This window comes from Otolemur garnettii, unplaced genomic scaffold (assembly GCF_000181295.1).
Source record: "Otolemur garnettii isolate 467f Iridium unplaced genomic scaffold, OtoGar3 scaffold00045, whole genome shotgun sequence".
Classification (NCBI taxonomy): Eukaryota; Metazoa; Chordata; class Mammalia; order Primates; family Galagidae; genus Otolemur; species Otolemur garnettii.
Window position 1 is genome coordinate 8,081,089 of NW_003852440.1, and position 16,937 is coordinate 8,098,025.

Below are 16,937 nucleotides of genomic sequence, written 5' to 3' on the forward strand. Positions count from 1 at the left end.
AAAAAAAAAAAAAAAAAAAATAGCCCGGCGTTGGGGAGGCACCTGTGGCTCAAAAGGGTAGGGCACTGGCCCCCTATGCTGGGTTCAAACCCAGCCCCGGCCAAACAAACAAACAAACAAAAAAATAGCTGGGCATTGTGGCAGGTGCCTGTAGTCCCAGCTACTTGAGAGGCTGAAGCAAGAGAATTGCTTAAGCCCAAGAGTTTGCTGCTGTGAGCTATGACACCATGACACTTTACTGAGTGACATAGACTCTGTCTCAAAAAAAAAAAAAAAAATCAGCTAATTTAATGGCAATGCTGATGGGTGGCTTTAACTTGCATTTCTTTAATTACTAGTGAAGTTGAAGACTTTTCATGTGTTTTTGGTCACTTTTATTCTTTACTGCCAGGTCATGCCCTTCATACATTTCCACTTTTTCTATTGGGGTATATTGCTTTCCTTTACTGATTTTTTAAAGAGTACTATCTTACTGAATTTTTTTTTCTTTTGGCTTGTTTGCCTTTCTATTATGTTTTTTGATATCCACAGATGTAGCTTATTCTAGATATTATCTAATTCCCATAAATGTGTACTATGAATTGTGAGATTTAGCTACTACATTACAGATTTGACTCCAAAAGGTGACACAAAAGGTTAATGTCAGAGTTGGAATTTTCAGCAAGTCCCACAGTCTATCCACAGTCTATCTACTCCTTAACCAGTATGCCCGTGGTTAGCAGAAGGTAATCCCCAGGTGGCAGCGTCATCATCACCTCACCTTGAACTTGTTAGAAATGCAAATTCCTAACCCTCTGCCCAGACCTATGAGCCAGACACTCAGAGGGTGGGGTTCAGCATTCCTGCTCCACAGGCCCTCCAGGTGATGGTGATGGGTATTTAAGTTTGAGAGCCACTGCACCCTGCTGTCCTCTCCTGAGTTTCCAGTGTAGGTGAAGATGCTAGATGTCTTAGTCTGTTTTGTGCTGCTCTAATAAAAATACCACAGAGTGGGTAATTTATTAAGCAAAGAAATTTACTTCTCACTTCTGGAGGCTGGGATGTCCAGTATCAAGGTTACAGTCTCTGGTGAGGGCCCCTTCATGCTCTGTTATCCCATGGAGGAAGGTGGAAGTGCAAGACTGAGGGAGAGTGAAAGCACACACTTAGTTTTGTCATGGCCTACTCGCACAGCAATGAGCCTGCTCCAGGGACGACCACGTCAATCTGTTCCTGGGGACAGTGCCCTCAGGACCTAGTGTCCTTAGTAGGCCTCACCTCCCAATACTGTTGTATTGGAGATTAAGTTTCCAACACACCAAATACTTTGGGAGACACATGCAAACCATTAGATAAAATAAAATAATAAGATAAATAAATAGCAGCCACTAGGAAAAGAGGGAACCCTGAAGAGTGATAAAGGGCACTTGTGCTGCCCCAAGACACAGTCCAGTGTATCTTGTGTGCCTCCTGCCACCTTCTCCACTGAACATATGTACTCAGGGATGCTGGTCTCCATGGACCCCACTACTGTGCTCTCTCTGGCTTCCACAGACGGCTGGTGGGCAGGAGCAGAGTGAGGCTGGATACTTACTTCCCTAGTCCTCCTCTTGCTGGGTGCCATGGGTTGTCTGTATCTCCTGAGCAAAGGCCCTTTCTCTCAAGGTTCTGGTGAGTCCTGCCTTCCTCGGCCTGTTTGTTAGGAGCCTCAGGGTTCTATGCTATCTCTAACATTCCTTTGCTAAACTCCTTTTGACTCTCCAGCTGGAGGTGCCATCTCTTTCCTCTAAGGTAGTGGTTCTCAAACTTCCTAATGCTGCAACCCTTTTATACAGTTCCTGTGGGTCAAGACCCACAGGTTGAGCACTGCTGCTCTAGGGTCTTATTTGACAGGGCCTACAAGCCCTTCAAGGTCCCTCCTTACTTCTCTGATTTCCTGTACTTTCAGTCATCTTGAGGTTGGTCTGTTTTAAGTCCTTGGAATGCACCAAGCTCTTTGGTGCTTTGGGCCCATGCCTCAGGATCCTCTGCTTTGAGACACTCTTCCTCCCACTCTCTCATGCTTCATTTCTCAGCTTAAGTATCCTTCTCTCCCAGAGGCCTTTTGAGACCTCTGTCCAAACTCAGGTGCCCCCAGTTACTCTCTCCCACACTCTGCTCTTTTCTTTCACAGTACGAATAGTCTGTAGTTGTGTCCTTATTTTTGTGTCCTGTTTAGTGTTTATCAGTGGTTAGGATCACAGTAGTTGAGATCTCCATGAACATAAGGCCCATGTCTGCTAGTTATAAACCTTAGTGCTTATTACATAGTGTGGCACATAGTAGGTACTCACCAAACATATAACAAATGAAAGAATTTTAGTTCTTTAGTTCTATGTACTTGGTATCCTTCCACATTCATACATTTTGACTCCCGGAAAAGTTCCTGCTCAAAGCTGCTGGTAAGTTGCTCTAGCTCCTGCAAACTGCAGGTTTTATGATGAGATGGTGGGCAAATCACTAACCAGTCCAATGCAGCCCAGGAACAAAACTGACCCCACCAATCCTCCTGCAGACATGACTATTCTCCAAGTAAAAATGAAACAAAGGGTAAATTCATGGGGCTCTAAAGGCTGTAACACTCAAAGCCAAGCTGCCAAGCTGGCTATACACCCAGGTGAGAGGAAGAAAGCAGCTTCCCTATATAACCTTGGTGAGACGACTGCCCAGATGCAATTAATGTGCACAGATGTCCCAGGGACACATCAACAACTGGTACCTCTATGGTGGTCTCACACTTGTAGACATGCCTGTGTTTAATCATTCTCCTATTTCAACAGATGTTTAATCTGCTATGTATTTGTAATGGTGTGCACAAAAAGGTAACAAAGTCACTGTCCCTGTTGTCAAGAAATTTATAAGAAGCTATTTGGGAGATATTTATGAAAACAAACTCTTACACAGAATAAAAATATTATGGTCTACACACAGAAGCAGAAGAGACAAAGGATAAAGGGTTAGCTAATTCTGTGGAAGGTTTCACAGAGAAGGCAGCACTGAACTAAGACTGATACATGAGGTAGACACTTGCTGGCTAACAGGGAAGGGAGCACATTCCAGGGAAAGAAACATGTACAAAGGCATTGTGTGTGTGTGTGTGTGTACGTTGGGGGTTACTTCTTGGAGTGAAAGTGGGAAGTGGTGGAAGTACAATGGGGACAAAAAAGCCAACAAGAGTTCAATCACAAAGGACCTTGCAAAGGAGTTTAGCAAATAACTTATGGACAAAGGTCAGTCACTGGAGCTTTTACAGGCCCAAAAGCAAGATCAGGTTTGTTTGCATTAATTCAGGGTGTCAGCAGTGGGGGAGGGCAGAGTGGAGTAAGACCACCCCCCCCCACCCCGGAAGCTAGATGGACTACCAGAACCAGGGCCAAGACAGTGCAAAAGTGTGATCTACTAAATATTCAGGAACTACCATTTGCAAGGATGTTAGGGAGAGGGGAGCGTGAAGTATGAATCTAGGCTAGTGCCTCTCTTTTTGCCTTGGACAACTGTGCGGTTTTACCAGACTGGGAGGAAAACACAGATGCAGCTTTTTAACAAGGGGATTGTGAGGGTCCGCTCGGAAGCTGTTAGGGGTCCAGGGGTTTGCGGCTGGACCTGGGTTAGACACGGATTGGTGGAGTCATCAGGGTGGATGAGATCGTGCAGAGCTGACGGGGAAAATAACAGAGCCAGAGGGGAACAAACATAACAAGAAGCGTGGGCCACTATCAGCTTCACGGTTTTTCTCCCTCCTCAGCGTGGACAGTGAAACACCTTTCATTTCTCGAGAGACACAGGAACCACCACTGTGCTGCGCTCAAGCTGCTGGGGTGCCGGTTGCACCGAGCACGGCCGAGAAGGCCGCCTGGGTTTTCGCTGTCACTTCCCTGCGAGCTGGCCACTCAAGTGATGCCGGGCCAGGAGCCACCGGCCACCTTCCACACCTTTCACCCCGTGACGTCATCACAGAGCGCTCACCCCTGCTCCCGCCACACTCAGAGGGATCGGCGCTTCCCTGACGTCATCGGCGCGCGTCCTCCCGCCTCTTGCGTGTTCAATCTGCGCGCGCGGGCCATATTGCAGCTCCGCGGTCGGAACATAATCGCTCCTCTCCTTTCTCCCTCAGGTCATGTTCCCTGCCGTCCCTTCTCCGCGGACCCCGGGTCCTGGGTCCCGAAGGGGCCCGCTGGCTGGAGTAGGGCCTGGCTCCACTCCCCGGGCGGCTAGCAGGAAGGGTCTGTCCTTGGGGTCCGCGATCAGCTCCCCGGTGCTCTTCTCGCCAGTCGGCCGGCGGAGCTCAGTGAGCTCGCGGTGAGTGAGCGCCCCGGGGGGGCCCGGCGGCCGGCAGGCTCGCGGCCGCAGTGGGCTAGGTGGGGTAGTCTCCGGAAGCCTCCGGAACCGGGCGGGCAGGGTGGGGGGAGTGGAATGCCCAAGTATTGAAAACAGACCATCTCCACTCTTGGCAGGCTATTTCCGCTTCACCTTAATTTATCAGTTAAGTCTTCAGTTTGCACTCTTCATGAGTTTACTGTTGCGCAGAGGTGAAGGACAAACTGGGTTTAGGTTAGTCGTTACCCGCATCCCTGTCATCTGGTGTAAGCCATTCGTGATTTTTCTTCATCTGTGCAATGGCGATTATGTATATGACTGAGCCTGCTTCACTAAGGCCAGAGGAATCGCTACGAATTGCCACAAAGCAGATGTAAAGTGACGGTAGTAATGAGGACCTCCAACCCAGGAAAAAACATTGTTTAACGTCTAACATATTAATTACTATTAATATCTTCTGATTGAAAAGGGGCTTTTAGCTACAGAATTTAAATTTGTAGCTAAATTACAGGGAAAATTCTTTATATAAGCAGTGAGGTTAGGAGTATTGTAGTAGTTTAATTATAAAACTACTAGTATGAAGCACCAGTCCATGCCACTAGTAAAATATTGCTCCCTCCGTGTTTATAGTTATCTAAAACCATAGAAGATAACATGTTTCTGAGTAGTTCCTCTGAATTCATCTATCAAAAATGAATTTTCCCCTGGAAGAAAACAATAAATACTGGGCCTCAAACTTATGAATCAAATTTGTAAAGTTTTGCATACTTTGAGGGATAAATGTTTTTTTCTTTTTGAGACAGAGTCTGTCTTTATTGCCCTCGGGAGAGTGCTGTGGTGTGGTAACTTGACAGCAACTTCAAACTCTTAGAGGGCTCAAGTGATTCTCTTGCCTCAGCTTCCAGAGTAGCTGGGACTACAGGTGCCCACTACAAGGCCAGGCTAATTTTTTCTGTTTTTAGTAGAAATGGGATCTTGCTCTTGCACAGGCTTGTCTCAAACGCCTAAGCTCAAGCAATCCACCAACCTTTGCCTCCCAGAGTGCTGAGATTACAGGTGTGAACTATTGGGCCAGGCTGGATATGTTATTTTTGAAGAATATACTGTATCCCATACTTTTCTGAACAGCTAGATAAAAATAGAATACACTGTATTCTTGACTTCTTTGCATATTTTAAAACGAGCTCTTCAGACTGCCAGTCTTATTGTTTTCTATTTGTTTTTTTTTTTTGCACTTTTTGGCTGGGGCTGGGTTTGAAACTGCCATCTCCAGCATACGGGGACCAGTGCCCTACTCCTTTGAGCCACAGGCGCCACTCTTGTTTTCTATTTCTTTTGAGAAAAGTTGGAGAATAAAAGCCAAAAGTGTGTACATTTTAAATCTCTTCTTACCTTCTGATGATTAATTAAACAAAAACCTTGGTTATAAAACTCTATCAGGGCTCAGCGCCTATGGTTCAAGTGGCTAAGGTGCCAGCCACATACATCTGAGCTGGCGGGTTCGCATCCAGCTTGGGCCCACCAAACAAAAATGGTGGCTGCAACCAAAAATAGCCAGGTGTTGTGGTGGGCTCCTGTAGTCCCATCTACTTGGGAGGCAGAGGCAGGAGAATCACTTGAGCCCAGGAGTTGGAGGTTGCTGTGAGCTGTGATGGTACAGCACTCTACCCAGGGTGACAGCTTGAGGCTCTGTCTGAAAAAAACAAAAAACAACTCTATTAGGAGGCTCAGCGCTCGTAGCACAGTGGTCACTGCGCCAGCCACATACACCAAGGGTGGCAGGTTTGAACCCGGCCTGGGACAGCTAAACAACAATAGCACCTGCAACAACAACAAAAAATAGCTGAGTGTTGTGGTGGGCACCTGTAGTCCCAGCTACTTGGGAGGCTGAGGCAAGAGAATTACTTAAGCCTAAGAGTTTGAGGTTGCTGTGAGCTGTGATGTCACAGCACTCTACCTAGGGCAACATAGTGAGACACTGTCTCAAAAAAAAATAAAATTAAAACTATTAGGAAACAAAGCCGTCCACCCATTCTGTATGTGCATCTCGTTTAATTCTCATGATAAGAGAAGAACTTTTTTATACTGGTAATTTTTCATTATTCTGAATGTTGAGAAGAGAGATGAAAATACACTGATATGTCTATTAAAGACTAAGAGCAGATGCTGTGACTCTTTAATTTCTTTCTTGGTTACATAGATCTGATAGATTGTTATAATTTTAGAGCTAGATGAAAATTTAAGATCATCTAACCTAATGTTTGTAAAACATATGGTAAAGGATGATTCTTTTTTTTTTTTTCAGTTTTTGGCTGGGGCCGGGTTTGAACCTGCCACCTCCGGTATATGGGGCCAGTGCCCTACTCACTGAGCCACAGGTGCCACCGAAGAGTGGTATTTTATATTCTGTTTTATCTTTCAAAAATATCGAGACCCTAGGTGGCACCTGTGGCTCAAAGGAGTAGGGCACCAGCCCCATATGCTGGAGGTGGTAGGTTCAAACTCAGCTCCAGACAAACACTGCAAAAAAACAAACAAAGAACAAAAATATCCCGAGACCTGGCTTGGTGCCTGTAGCTCAGCAGCTTGGCTGCCAGCCACATACACTGAGGCTGGCAGGTTCAAACCCGCCCTGGGCCAGCTAAACAACAATGACAACTATAATAACAACAAAACAAATAGCCAGGCATTGTGGCTGGTGCCTGTTGTCCCAGCTACTTGGGAGGCTGAGGCAAGAGAATTCCTTAAGCCCGAGTTTGAGGTTTCTCTGAGCTGTAATGCCATAGCACTCTACTGAAGGTGAAATAATGAGACTCTGTCTCAAAAAAAAATCGAGACCTGTAAAATGTCCTGCACTTGAAAAACATTAGGGTAGTCCAGCCTTCATAGCTAAGGAAGGGAGAGAGTTTAAGTGAATAGAGGCATATGTCTGATAACTAGCGAATAAAGGTCTGAAGTCAGATTTTCCTAAATTCTGTCTGTCTTTTTTTTTTTAATGAATTTAATTACTCAGTATGGATAAGCCAGTTTTTTCCCCCCATAGTATACGCGAGCCAGTATTCTTGTTTATCAGAAATCTTATCGTGAAAATTAGAATAGTGGAAAGTTTTTAAGTTGTAAGTGAATTAACATGGACTCTTTTCTTTAGAGGAACACCTACACGAGTATTCCCATACCACTCCATAACTGAGTCTATGAACTATGATGTGAAAACGTTTGGATCCTCTCTTCCTGTTAAAGTCATGGAAGCCCTAACACTGGCTGAGGGTAGGTGTCATCTTTCCATTTGTCTCTATTAGCAATTCAGAATGAAACCTGGTCTAGCATGGACATGGAAATTTGTGGTTTTTCTGATACAGGGATTTTATTTAAAGAATAAATAATTTCTTAGTTGCTAGTTAAACTTTCATTTGCCAATTTCCAAATAGAGAAGTACCTTTACCTAAATAGAGAAATAGGTAGCCTGTGTAGTGCTTCACTGTAATTGAAATATATTGATGTAATAAATTTGCGAAGCAGTCAAAATCTGGAGCTACTCTAGTGCTTTCTGGCAAAATGAATTACCGAATGGATAATCCAGTTTAGCAAAAAGCCCACACTTAGTCTAGTTTTTATATGCTATTTTAACTTATACTTTATTGATAGTTTTTATTTTGTCCCTTCACCCTTCCTTTAAGGAGAGGACAAAGCTTGAACAATTAAATTTTCAGGACTGTTAACACATTTATGGTCTACCACCAGTGCTTAAGACATAACAATGTGCTAATTTAGTTTGTTGCTTAATAGAGAATTAACTCTGTCTCCATATAACAAAATAATTTGTTTCTTTAAAGAGCTCCTCTTTGAAAGCACATGATTTTTCCTTGAAGTGTTTTATATAGTCAGTAAGGGGGTTTATAATCTCTATTTCTTTATCAATGGAATTATAAATATTGCTAAATATTTCTTGTGGAAAATAAGATAATTGATCTGTTATAACAAAAACTAAGAAATATTAAACATAGACCCCAAATATGCCTTTGGCTTGTAGATTGATGGTTACTGAAGTTCTAAACAGACCTTGTTTTGGATGTTGATAATTCTTAAATATTCAAAAGTAGTTTTTGGCTCGGCACCTGTATGTAGCTCAGGGGCTAGGGTGCCAGCCGCATATGCTGGAGCTGGCAGGTTCAAATCCAGCCTGGGACTGCCAAACAACGACAACTACAAGCAAAAAATAGCTGGGCGTTGTGATAGGCCAGCTACTTGGAAGGCAGAGTATTGCTTAAGCCCAAGAGTTGGAGGTTGCTGTGAGCTATGACACCACAGCACTGTACGAGGGTGACATAGTGAGTCTCTGTCTCAAAACACAGAAGTATTTTTTGTTGTAAACTAATCTTTTTTTGTCTTTGACAGTTTTCTTTCTGGAGCATATAGTAATAAGATTTTTTTTTTTTTTTAAAGAGACAGTCTCACTTTGTCGCCCTCGATAGAGTGCTGTAGCATCATAGCTCACAGCAACCTCTAGCTCTTGGGCTTAGGCGATTTTCTTGCCTCAGCCTCCCGAGTAGGTGGGACTATAGGCACCCAGCTGTTTTTGTGTTGCAGTTTGGCTGGAGCTGGGGCTGGGTTTGAACCCACCACCCTTAGTATATGGAGCCAGTGCCCTACTCACTGAGCCACAAGCGCCTCCCATAAGATTTTTTTTTTTTTTGAGACAAAGCTGTCACCCTGGGTAGAGTGCCATGGTGTCATAGCTCACAGCAACCTCCAACTCTTGGGCTCAAGTGATCCTCTTGCCTCAGTTTTTCTTTTTTCTTTTTTTTTTGTTTTTAGAGATAGAGTCTCACTGTGTTGCCCTTGGTAGAGTGCTGTGGCATCATAGCTCACAACCACCATCAACTCTTGGGCTTAGGCCATTCTCTTGCCTCAGCTTCCTGAGTAGCTGGGACTACAGGCGCCAGCCACAAAGCCTGGCTATTTTTTTTGTTGCAGTTTTGTCAGGACCAGGTTTGAACCTGCCACCTTTGGTATATGGGGCAGGCACCCTACTCACTGAGCCTCAGGGGCTACCTGTTTTTCTATTTTTAGTAGAGACAGGGTCTTGCTTTTTGCATAGGCTGGTCTCGAACTTGTGAGCTCAAGCAGTCCACCTGCCGTGGCCTCCCAGAGTGCTAGGATTATAGGCCTGAGTCACTGCGTCTGGTCAGTAATAAAGATTTTTGTATAAGAGTGTTTTAATAACTTTTCATACTCAGTGTAAAATTAATTATACACCTCATTTTTGCCTTTAGTCGATGATCAGCTGACTGTTTACATAGATGAAGGTGGATGGGCTTGTCTGGTCTGCAAAGAGAAACTCATTATTTGGAAGATTGCTCTGTCACCTATCACGAAGGTAATGGCTTTAGAGAGCTAGAAGGAGATAGAAGAGAAGGATACCAATTGATTTTTAAAGATGTGAAATACTGAGCATGCATACATGGTTGTGTGCTGGGAAAAAAATTTCTTCCCTTTAATAATCTTTAAATAAAATCCCAATTGTTTACATTAAAAAATTAGAGATATTAAAATTTTCAATGAATATAAAGCTAATCAATCTGCCTAATGAAGTGTAAGACTAAATGCTATCCACATAAATAAATGAACTGTGAGTTTATTTACTTCTGAGAGGATAGAACTGTTTTGTGGGGTCTATTGAATCATACCTAATAAAATAAGAACAATGATGCCAGTTGCTAGTTCAACTTTCATTTGCCAGTTTCCAGTAGTGAGTTACCATTTGCTTGTCTACCGACATCCTCAGCAGCCTCGTTTGTGTCTGTTGTAGCTCAGGCACGTGCTGTTGCACCACTCATTGCTTATGGGACTTTGTCTGCTGTACCTCAGGGCTCCTGCTCACCTCAGCTCTTCACACCTGCTGACCTCTGTGCTACTGCTTTCTACAAAACAGTGCTTGTAGTTAGAAGCAGTAGACGGGAGAGACTTCCTGGATATATGCTGAGTTAGCAGGATCTTGATGTTTGGCCAAGTGTCTAAGAAATATTTTATAGGAAACTTTGTATAATTACTTTGGTCATGCTAATTTTAAATGTCACACAAATCAAGCCTAAGCATTTCTTCTAACTGGTGGACTTTTTGGCCTAGGAAGAGTTTGGGATCATTGATGTTCAGGGGCTGGTCTAGCTCTTAATGTTTCCTGATTCTGTATCTCTTAATACTTTGTTTTAATATTACTGAAAGCCTGATCCAAAGGACATGTGAGAAGAAAAATGGCAGAATAGTGTTTCCAGCAATGAGTCAGATCTAAAATATGCAGAGAAAGGAAGTAGAGGTGCATATTCAGGACACTGGATTGATGTGAAAGATTTTTTTGTTCTGGTTTGTTCTACAGTTATCTGTTTGTAAAGAACTTCAGCTGCCACCTAGTGAACTCCACTGGACCGCTGACTTGGTGGCTCTCTCTTACTCTTCCATTTCAACTGAAGCACATTCTACTCAAGTAGGTAACTTAAAAACTTACTGAAATAAACTTTTTAAAATAAGGACACCCTGAAGTTTGGAGGAATCATCTAACCTGATTTTGAGACATAACGATGAAGGATATAGTTCAGGACACTGTTGTGTTGGCAAAGAGAGACAGATTAGATTCTGTCAGTGTAACAGAATAGAGAATACAGTTACAAACCCGCACAAAGGCACCTATTTGATCTTTGACAAAGGTGCAGAACAATTCAATGGAGAAGAGATGGTCTATTTAATAAACGGTCATTTGTTAAAATGGTGGTCATTTGGAATTTTTTAAAAAATGAATTTTCCCCTAAACTTCCTAACTAATACAAAGATTATTTTGAAGTGGATTGTAGATCTAAATGTAAAATGTAAAACTATAAAAATATTTTAGAGGAAAACATAAGAAAAAATTATGTTTTGAGATTAGTCAGACTTCTTGGAGATCACCAGAAGTATAACCCATAAAAGAAAGAATTTGATAAAATTAATATTACATTAAAACAAGATCAAAATTAAAAATATTGCTCTGCCAAATACAAAATGATAAGATTAACTACAGACTGGGAGAAAATATTTGTCACAAGCCACAGATCCAGCAAAGGACTTGTATCCAGGATGTAAAAAGATCTCTGAGAAAGCTCGAAAATAATCCAAATTAAAAGTATGGCATAGAACTTGGACAGACACCTTACCAAAGAGGATATAAGGTTGGCAAATAAGCACATGAAGAAATGTTCAGCATCTTACCCATTGGAGAAATGCAAATTAAAACACCAGTGACTTTTTTTTTTTATTTTTGTTGCTCAAATAGTAGCTTGTCCTGTTTCTTATATCAGGGTCATCACTTTCCCAGTTTTTGAGTCTTTCTTTTATTGTGATTGCTGTTATGATCTTGTTTCGAGGCTGTTGCTGTCATGGTCGCTACCAGAGAAGGATCCATCCGATACTGGCCAAGCCTTGCTAGTGAAGATACCTACACAGAGACGTTCGTAGATTTGAGTGGTGATAAGACTTACAGTTTCCTAACAGCAGTGCAGGTATATGATATTTCTTTATACTTATTGGAAAGCTGTGACTTGGCTTGGGAGTGCGATTTGGCTGAGTAAAAAAGTAGGGTTTTGAACAGACCATACAGTCCAGGGAAGGATCTGAAAGAGATAAGGAAGAGAAGACCCTTTTTCCTGACCTTGTCAGTGAAACACAGGAGTCCCTCCTCACAAGACTCTTCAGTGTCAGGATTGGATAGTGGCTAGTGGTGTATGCTGGAGGTGGTGGGTTCAAATCCAGCCCCGGCCAAAAACTGCAAGCAAAAAAAAAAAAAAATCAGATTAAAAAAACATGATGAACTTTTTTCCTACTGTGAATTTTTTTTTTTTAATTTTTTTATTTTATTTTTATTTTTATTTTGCAGTTTTTGGCCGGGGCTGGGTTTGAACCTACCACCTCCGGCATTTGGGGCTGGTGCCCTACTCCTTTGAGCCACAGGCGCCACCCTTTTTTCATATTTTTTGAGACAGAGTCTCACTTTGTTGCCCAGGCTAGAGTGCCCTGGTGTCATCTTAGTTCACGGCAACCTCAAACTCTTGGGCTCAAGTGATCCTGTTGCCTCAGCCTCCCTAATAGCTGGGACTACAGAGGCCTACCACAGTACCTGGGTAGTTTCTTCTGTTTTTGGTAGAAATAGGGTCTTGCTCTTGCTCAGGCTGGTCTCAAACTCCTGAGCTCAAGCAATCCACCCTTCTCAGCCTCCCAGAGTTCTAAGATTATAGGCTTGAGCCACCTGCCTAGGCTGGGAAAGTTTTTTTTTTTTTTTTTTTTTTTGAGACAGAATCCCACTATGTAGCCCTCAGTAGAGTGCAGTGGCATCACAGCTCACAGCAACCTCCAACTCCTGGGCTTCAGCAATTCTCTTGCCTCAGCTTCCCAAGCAGCTGGGACTATAGGTGCCCAACATAATGCCTGGCTATTTTTTTGTTGTAGTTGTCATTGTTATTTAGCAGGCCTGGGCTGGTTTTGAATCCACTAACCCCAGTGTATATGGCCTTTAACCACTGAGCTATGGGCGCTGTGCCTGTGAAAGTTTTTTTTTTTTGAGACAGAGTCTCACTATGTTGCCCTTGGTAGAGTGCTGTGGCATCACAGCTCATAGCAACCTCCAACTCTTGGGCTTAAGCGATTCTCTTACTTCAGCCTCAAAGTAGCTGGGACTACAGGTGCCTGCTACAATGCCTGGCTATTTTTTTTTTTTTTTTGTCTCAATTATCATTGTTTAGCTGGCCCAGGCCAGTTTTGAACCTGTAACCACTGTGCTATGGACACCAAGTCATGAAAATTTTTCTCTGTAGAAATAATTAAGTGACTGGATTCTTAAGTGCATTGTTTTAATATAGTAGTATTGTTTAGGAAAAATTTTAGAATTCCAGGAAAACAAACAAACAAAAATAACATTGTTTCATTTTTATTTCTTTCAGATTTAGGAAGCAGATGGTTTTTCTTTATATCAAAGCATTTTTTGGTTAGTTTTCTATGTGTTAGATGTCTAACGGAACTAATCTCACAATATTTGTTCACAGGGAGGAAGTTTTATTTTGTCCTCGTCTGGAAGCCAGCTAATTCGGTTGAGGCCTGACAGCTTGGGAAAGATTCATCAGCATATCCTGCCTCAGGGGCAAGGCATGCTTTCAGGAATTGGCCGAAGGGTTTCTACTCTTTTTGGAATTTTGTCTCCTAGTAGTGATCACGTAGTAAGTTCATAAACTGTTTCGTAAGGTTACTTCTTAGTGAGATCAGTAAGTAGAAAGCTTCCTGTGAGGTTTGTGTTGCCTTCATATGAACAACAGTGTGCATGGAATATGTCTTCTACCTTTCCTGGGAGCCACTGTTGTTATAATCATCGGATGAGTTCATAGTTACACCTCCATAGAGTCTTTATGTCAGACACATTATCTCATAAGCACTTTTCTTTTTTTTTTTTTTTTTTTTTGAGACAGAGTCTCAAGCTGTTGCCCTGAGTAGAGTGCCATGGCATCACAGCTCACAGCAACCTCCATTTCTTGGGCTTAAGTGAGTCTCTTGCCTCAGCCTCCCAAGTAGCTGGGACTGACTAAAGGCATCCGCCACAACGCCTGGCTATTTTTTTTTTTTTTTTGAGTTATAGTTGTTATTGTTTGGCAGGCTGGGCTGGATTCAAACCTGCTGGCTCCGGAGTATGTGGCTGATGCCCTAGCTGCTTGAGCTACAGGTGCCAAGCCATAAGTACGTTTTTTTTTTTTTGAGACAGGAGCCTCAAGCTGTCACCCTGGGTAGAATGCCATGGCATCTCAGCTCACAGCGACCTCCAACTCCTGGGCTCAAGTAAGTCTCCTGCCTCAGCCTCCCAAGTAGCTGGGACTACAGGCGCCCGCCACAGCACCCGGCTATTTTTTGGTTGCAGCCGTCATTGTTGTTTGGCAGGCCTGGGCTGGAATTGAACCCGCCACCTTGGGTGTATGTGGCTAGCGCCTTAGCCACTTCAGCTACAGGTGCTGAGCCATAAGTACGTTTTTTAATTAAAACTATTATGTAAACTTTAAAATGTGTTTCTTCTTAAGGATTAATTTGACATTTTAAACTTAACCTGAAGTGTGTCACCACTCCCATGACTGCAGATGTCTGTGTGGTGACTTGAATCTAGGTCTGTTGACCGGTCTTCTGTCTGTGCCCAGCCCCCCACCCCCCGCCCCATGAAGGGAGGATAATGGGAAATAACATTATGGATCTATGTCCTGCTAAGTGCTTTGTATTTGTTATCTCCATACTATGTGGTCATTACGACAACCTGTAAAGTAGAGAGCTTTTCCTCCAATTTATAGTTGAGGAATTGGCCTCAGCACAGCTGAGGTTTTGGTTTTTTTTGAGACAGTTTCAAGCTATTGCTGCCCTGGCCATGTGGAGTGCTGTTGCGTCATAGCTTACAGCAAGCTCAAACTCTTAGCCTTAAGTGATTTCTTGCCTCAGCCTCCTGAGTAGCTGGGAGTACAGGTGCCTGCCACAACGCCAGGCTATTTTTTAGTTGTTGTGGTTGTTGTTTTATAGCTGGCCCGGGCCAGGTTCAAATCCACCAGCCTTGGTGTATGTGGCTGGTGTCCTACCCACTGTGCTATGGGCACCACCCATGGCTAAGGTTATGTGATTGCTGAGTGGCAGGGCTGGGAGTCATACCCAGGTCTGTCTGAATTTAGAACACATGCTCTTTTTACTGTGCTGTTTGCCTCTCATTTCAGGTAACTATCATCATCTGTTTCATTGAATTTTTGTTGTTGTTGCAGTTGTCACTGCTATTTTAGCTGGCCGGGGCTAGGTTCAAACCTGCCACCCTCGGTATATGGGGCCAACACCCTACCCCCTGAGCCACAGATGCCACCCCCCTCCCCTTTTTTTTGAAACAGAGTCTTACTATGTCGCCCTTGGTAGAGTGCCATGGTGTCACAGCTCACAGCAACTCAAGCTCTAGGGCTTAAGTGATTCTTTACCTCAGCCTCCTGAGTAGCTGGGACAACAGGTGCCCACCTAGTTTTACAGGTGCCTGGCTATTTTTTGGTTGGAGTTGTCATTGTTGTTTTAGCAGGCCCGGGCTGGGCTTGAGCCCGCCAACCTTGGTGTATGTGGCTGGCACCCTTCTCACTGAGGTATGGGTGCCGAGCCTGAATATTGTTTTGAACCTAACACTTAACATGTCTAAAATCAAATTTATCATAGTCCCTCTTTTTTCCTATTAACTGTATACTTAACCCTGCAGAACTTGTTTCTCTTTAGACCTATTTCTGCTAGTGACACCATTTTTCTTCAGTGACCCATGTATAAAACCTTGTCTTTTTTTTTGTTTTTGTTTTTGTTTTTGTGCCTGCTCCTTGTATAGCACATTGGTTATTTACCAGGTACTGTAGATTTGACTTTGGTCAGGCCTCATTCTCCATCCCCATTTATTATTATGCCTTAATCTTCACTCTTGGTAAATTTCCCCTAAGTTCCTGGTGAAATTCTGTCCAGTTACATGCTATTGGTTCTTCCTGCCACATCTCACTGGCCAGAGTTCTGGTAACAGGAAAAATGGAGGCAACTAGGCTTTTAACTTCAGACACATGTAAACCCAGCTTAAAAAAATCCCACTGCTATACTTCATAAGAAGTGTGTGCTGAAAAGGTGCAGTAACATACGCACACCATGTATATCTTAACTATATACATCCTGCCAGAGTCCCTGATAATATCTCCTGTGCTTGCTAGATTTACAGATTCACATGTAACACTCTGTCATGTAGCCCTAAAATTTCACTGTTTTTTTAGAGAGTCCTTGTTTTTGCTTCATTTACACGGGTTGTATACATTCCCGTGTGACAGGACTACTAATCTCTGAAGATCCTCCAGCTTTCCCACCTCCCAGCTCTGCACTTCCCGGGCCTTCTGCCTTTATACTTCTCTCTGTGGAAGTCCTACCTTGCTTTTAAGGTCTATTTTAGGATCATTCCTTCCCTGAATTCTTGAAAGAAGAATTCTACTAGGATTACTAATCAAATGGTTCTAAATACATGAAATGAATTTCAGAAAAATGGTTCATTAACATTAGAACTAACAAAGTTGTCCTTTCTTATCTACATATAGCTTTCAAGTGTTCTTTGGGATAGAGAGAGATCAAGCTTTTACATCCTGACAAGCTCAAACATCAGTAAATGGGAATTAGATGATTCTTCAGAAAAACAAGCACATAGTTGGGATATAAACAGAGTCCTGAAGGAGAACATTACTGATGCTATTTGGGTAAGGAATAGTAATAATCATCTTTGTAATTTACACACATGGTTGGATAATAATGCTGACCCTTCATTGGTTTTACTTACTTATTTACTTTATTTCAGATTAATATGAGGGTACAAATCATTAGGTTATATAATTTACACTTGAAAGGTTAAAGACAGTTGTAGCTGTGTCCTACACTTAGTGACAGTTGCTTCATTTGCTTGAAACATTTCAGTGTAATAAACTGCATAATATGTAGCCCTCAGATAAGCAGAAATGGATAGTCAATCTCTGGGAATATTGGAACTCATCAATTTACTTTCTTAGTATTTTTTT

General features: G+C 42.7%; 1 protein-coding gene across 1 annotated transcript in view; it reads left to right on the forward strand.

Moving 5' to 3' along the window:
- Positions 1–4,051: 4,051 nt before the first annotated feature.
- Positions 4,052–16,937, forward strand: part of NUP133 (nucleoporin 133) — a 74,623-nt gene continuing 61,737 nt past the window's right edge. The window contains exons 1-7 of the mRNA XM_003790985.3: positions 4,052–4,317; positions 7,484–7,602; positions 9,609–9,712; positions 10,709–10,816; positions 11,730–11,864; positions 13,401–13,571; positions 16,467–16,622. Of these exons, the coding sequence (XP_003791033.1) occupies positions 4,136–4,317; positions 7,484–7,602; positions 9,609–9,712; positions 10,709–10,816; positions 11,730–11,864; positions 13,401–13,571; positions 16,467–16,622 (975 nt within the window). The 5' untranslated portion in view covers positions 4,052–4,135. The remainder of the gene's footprint in view (positions 4,318–7,483; positions 7,603–9,608; positions 9,713–10,708; positions 10,817–11,729; positions 11,865–13,400; positions 13,572–16,466; positions 16,623–16,937) is intronic.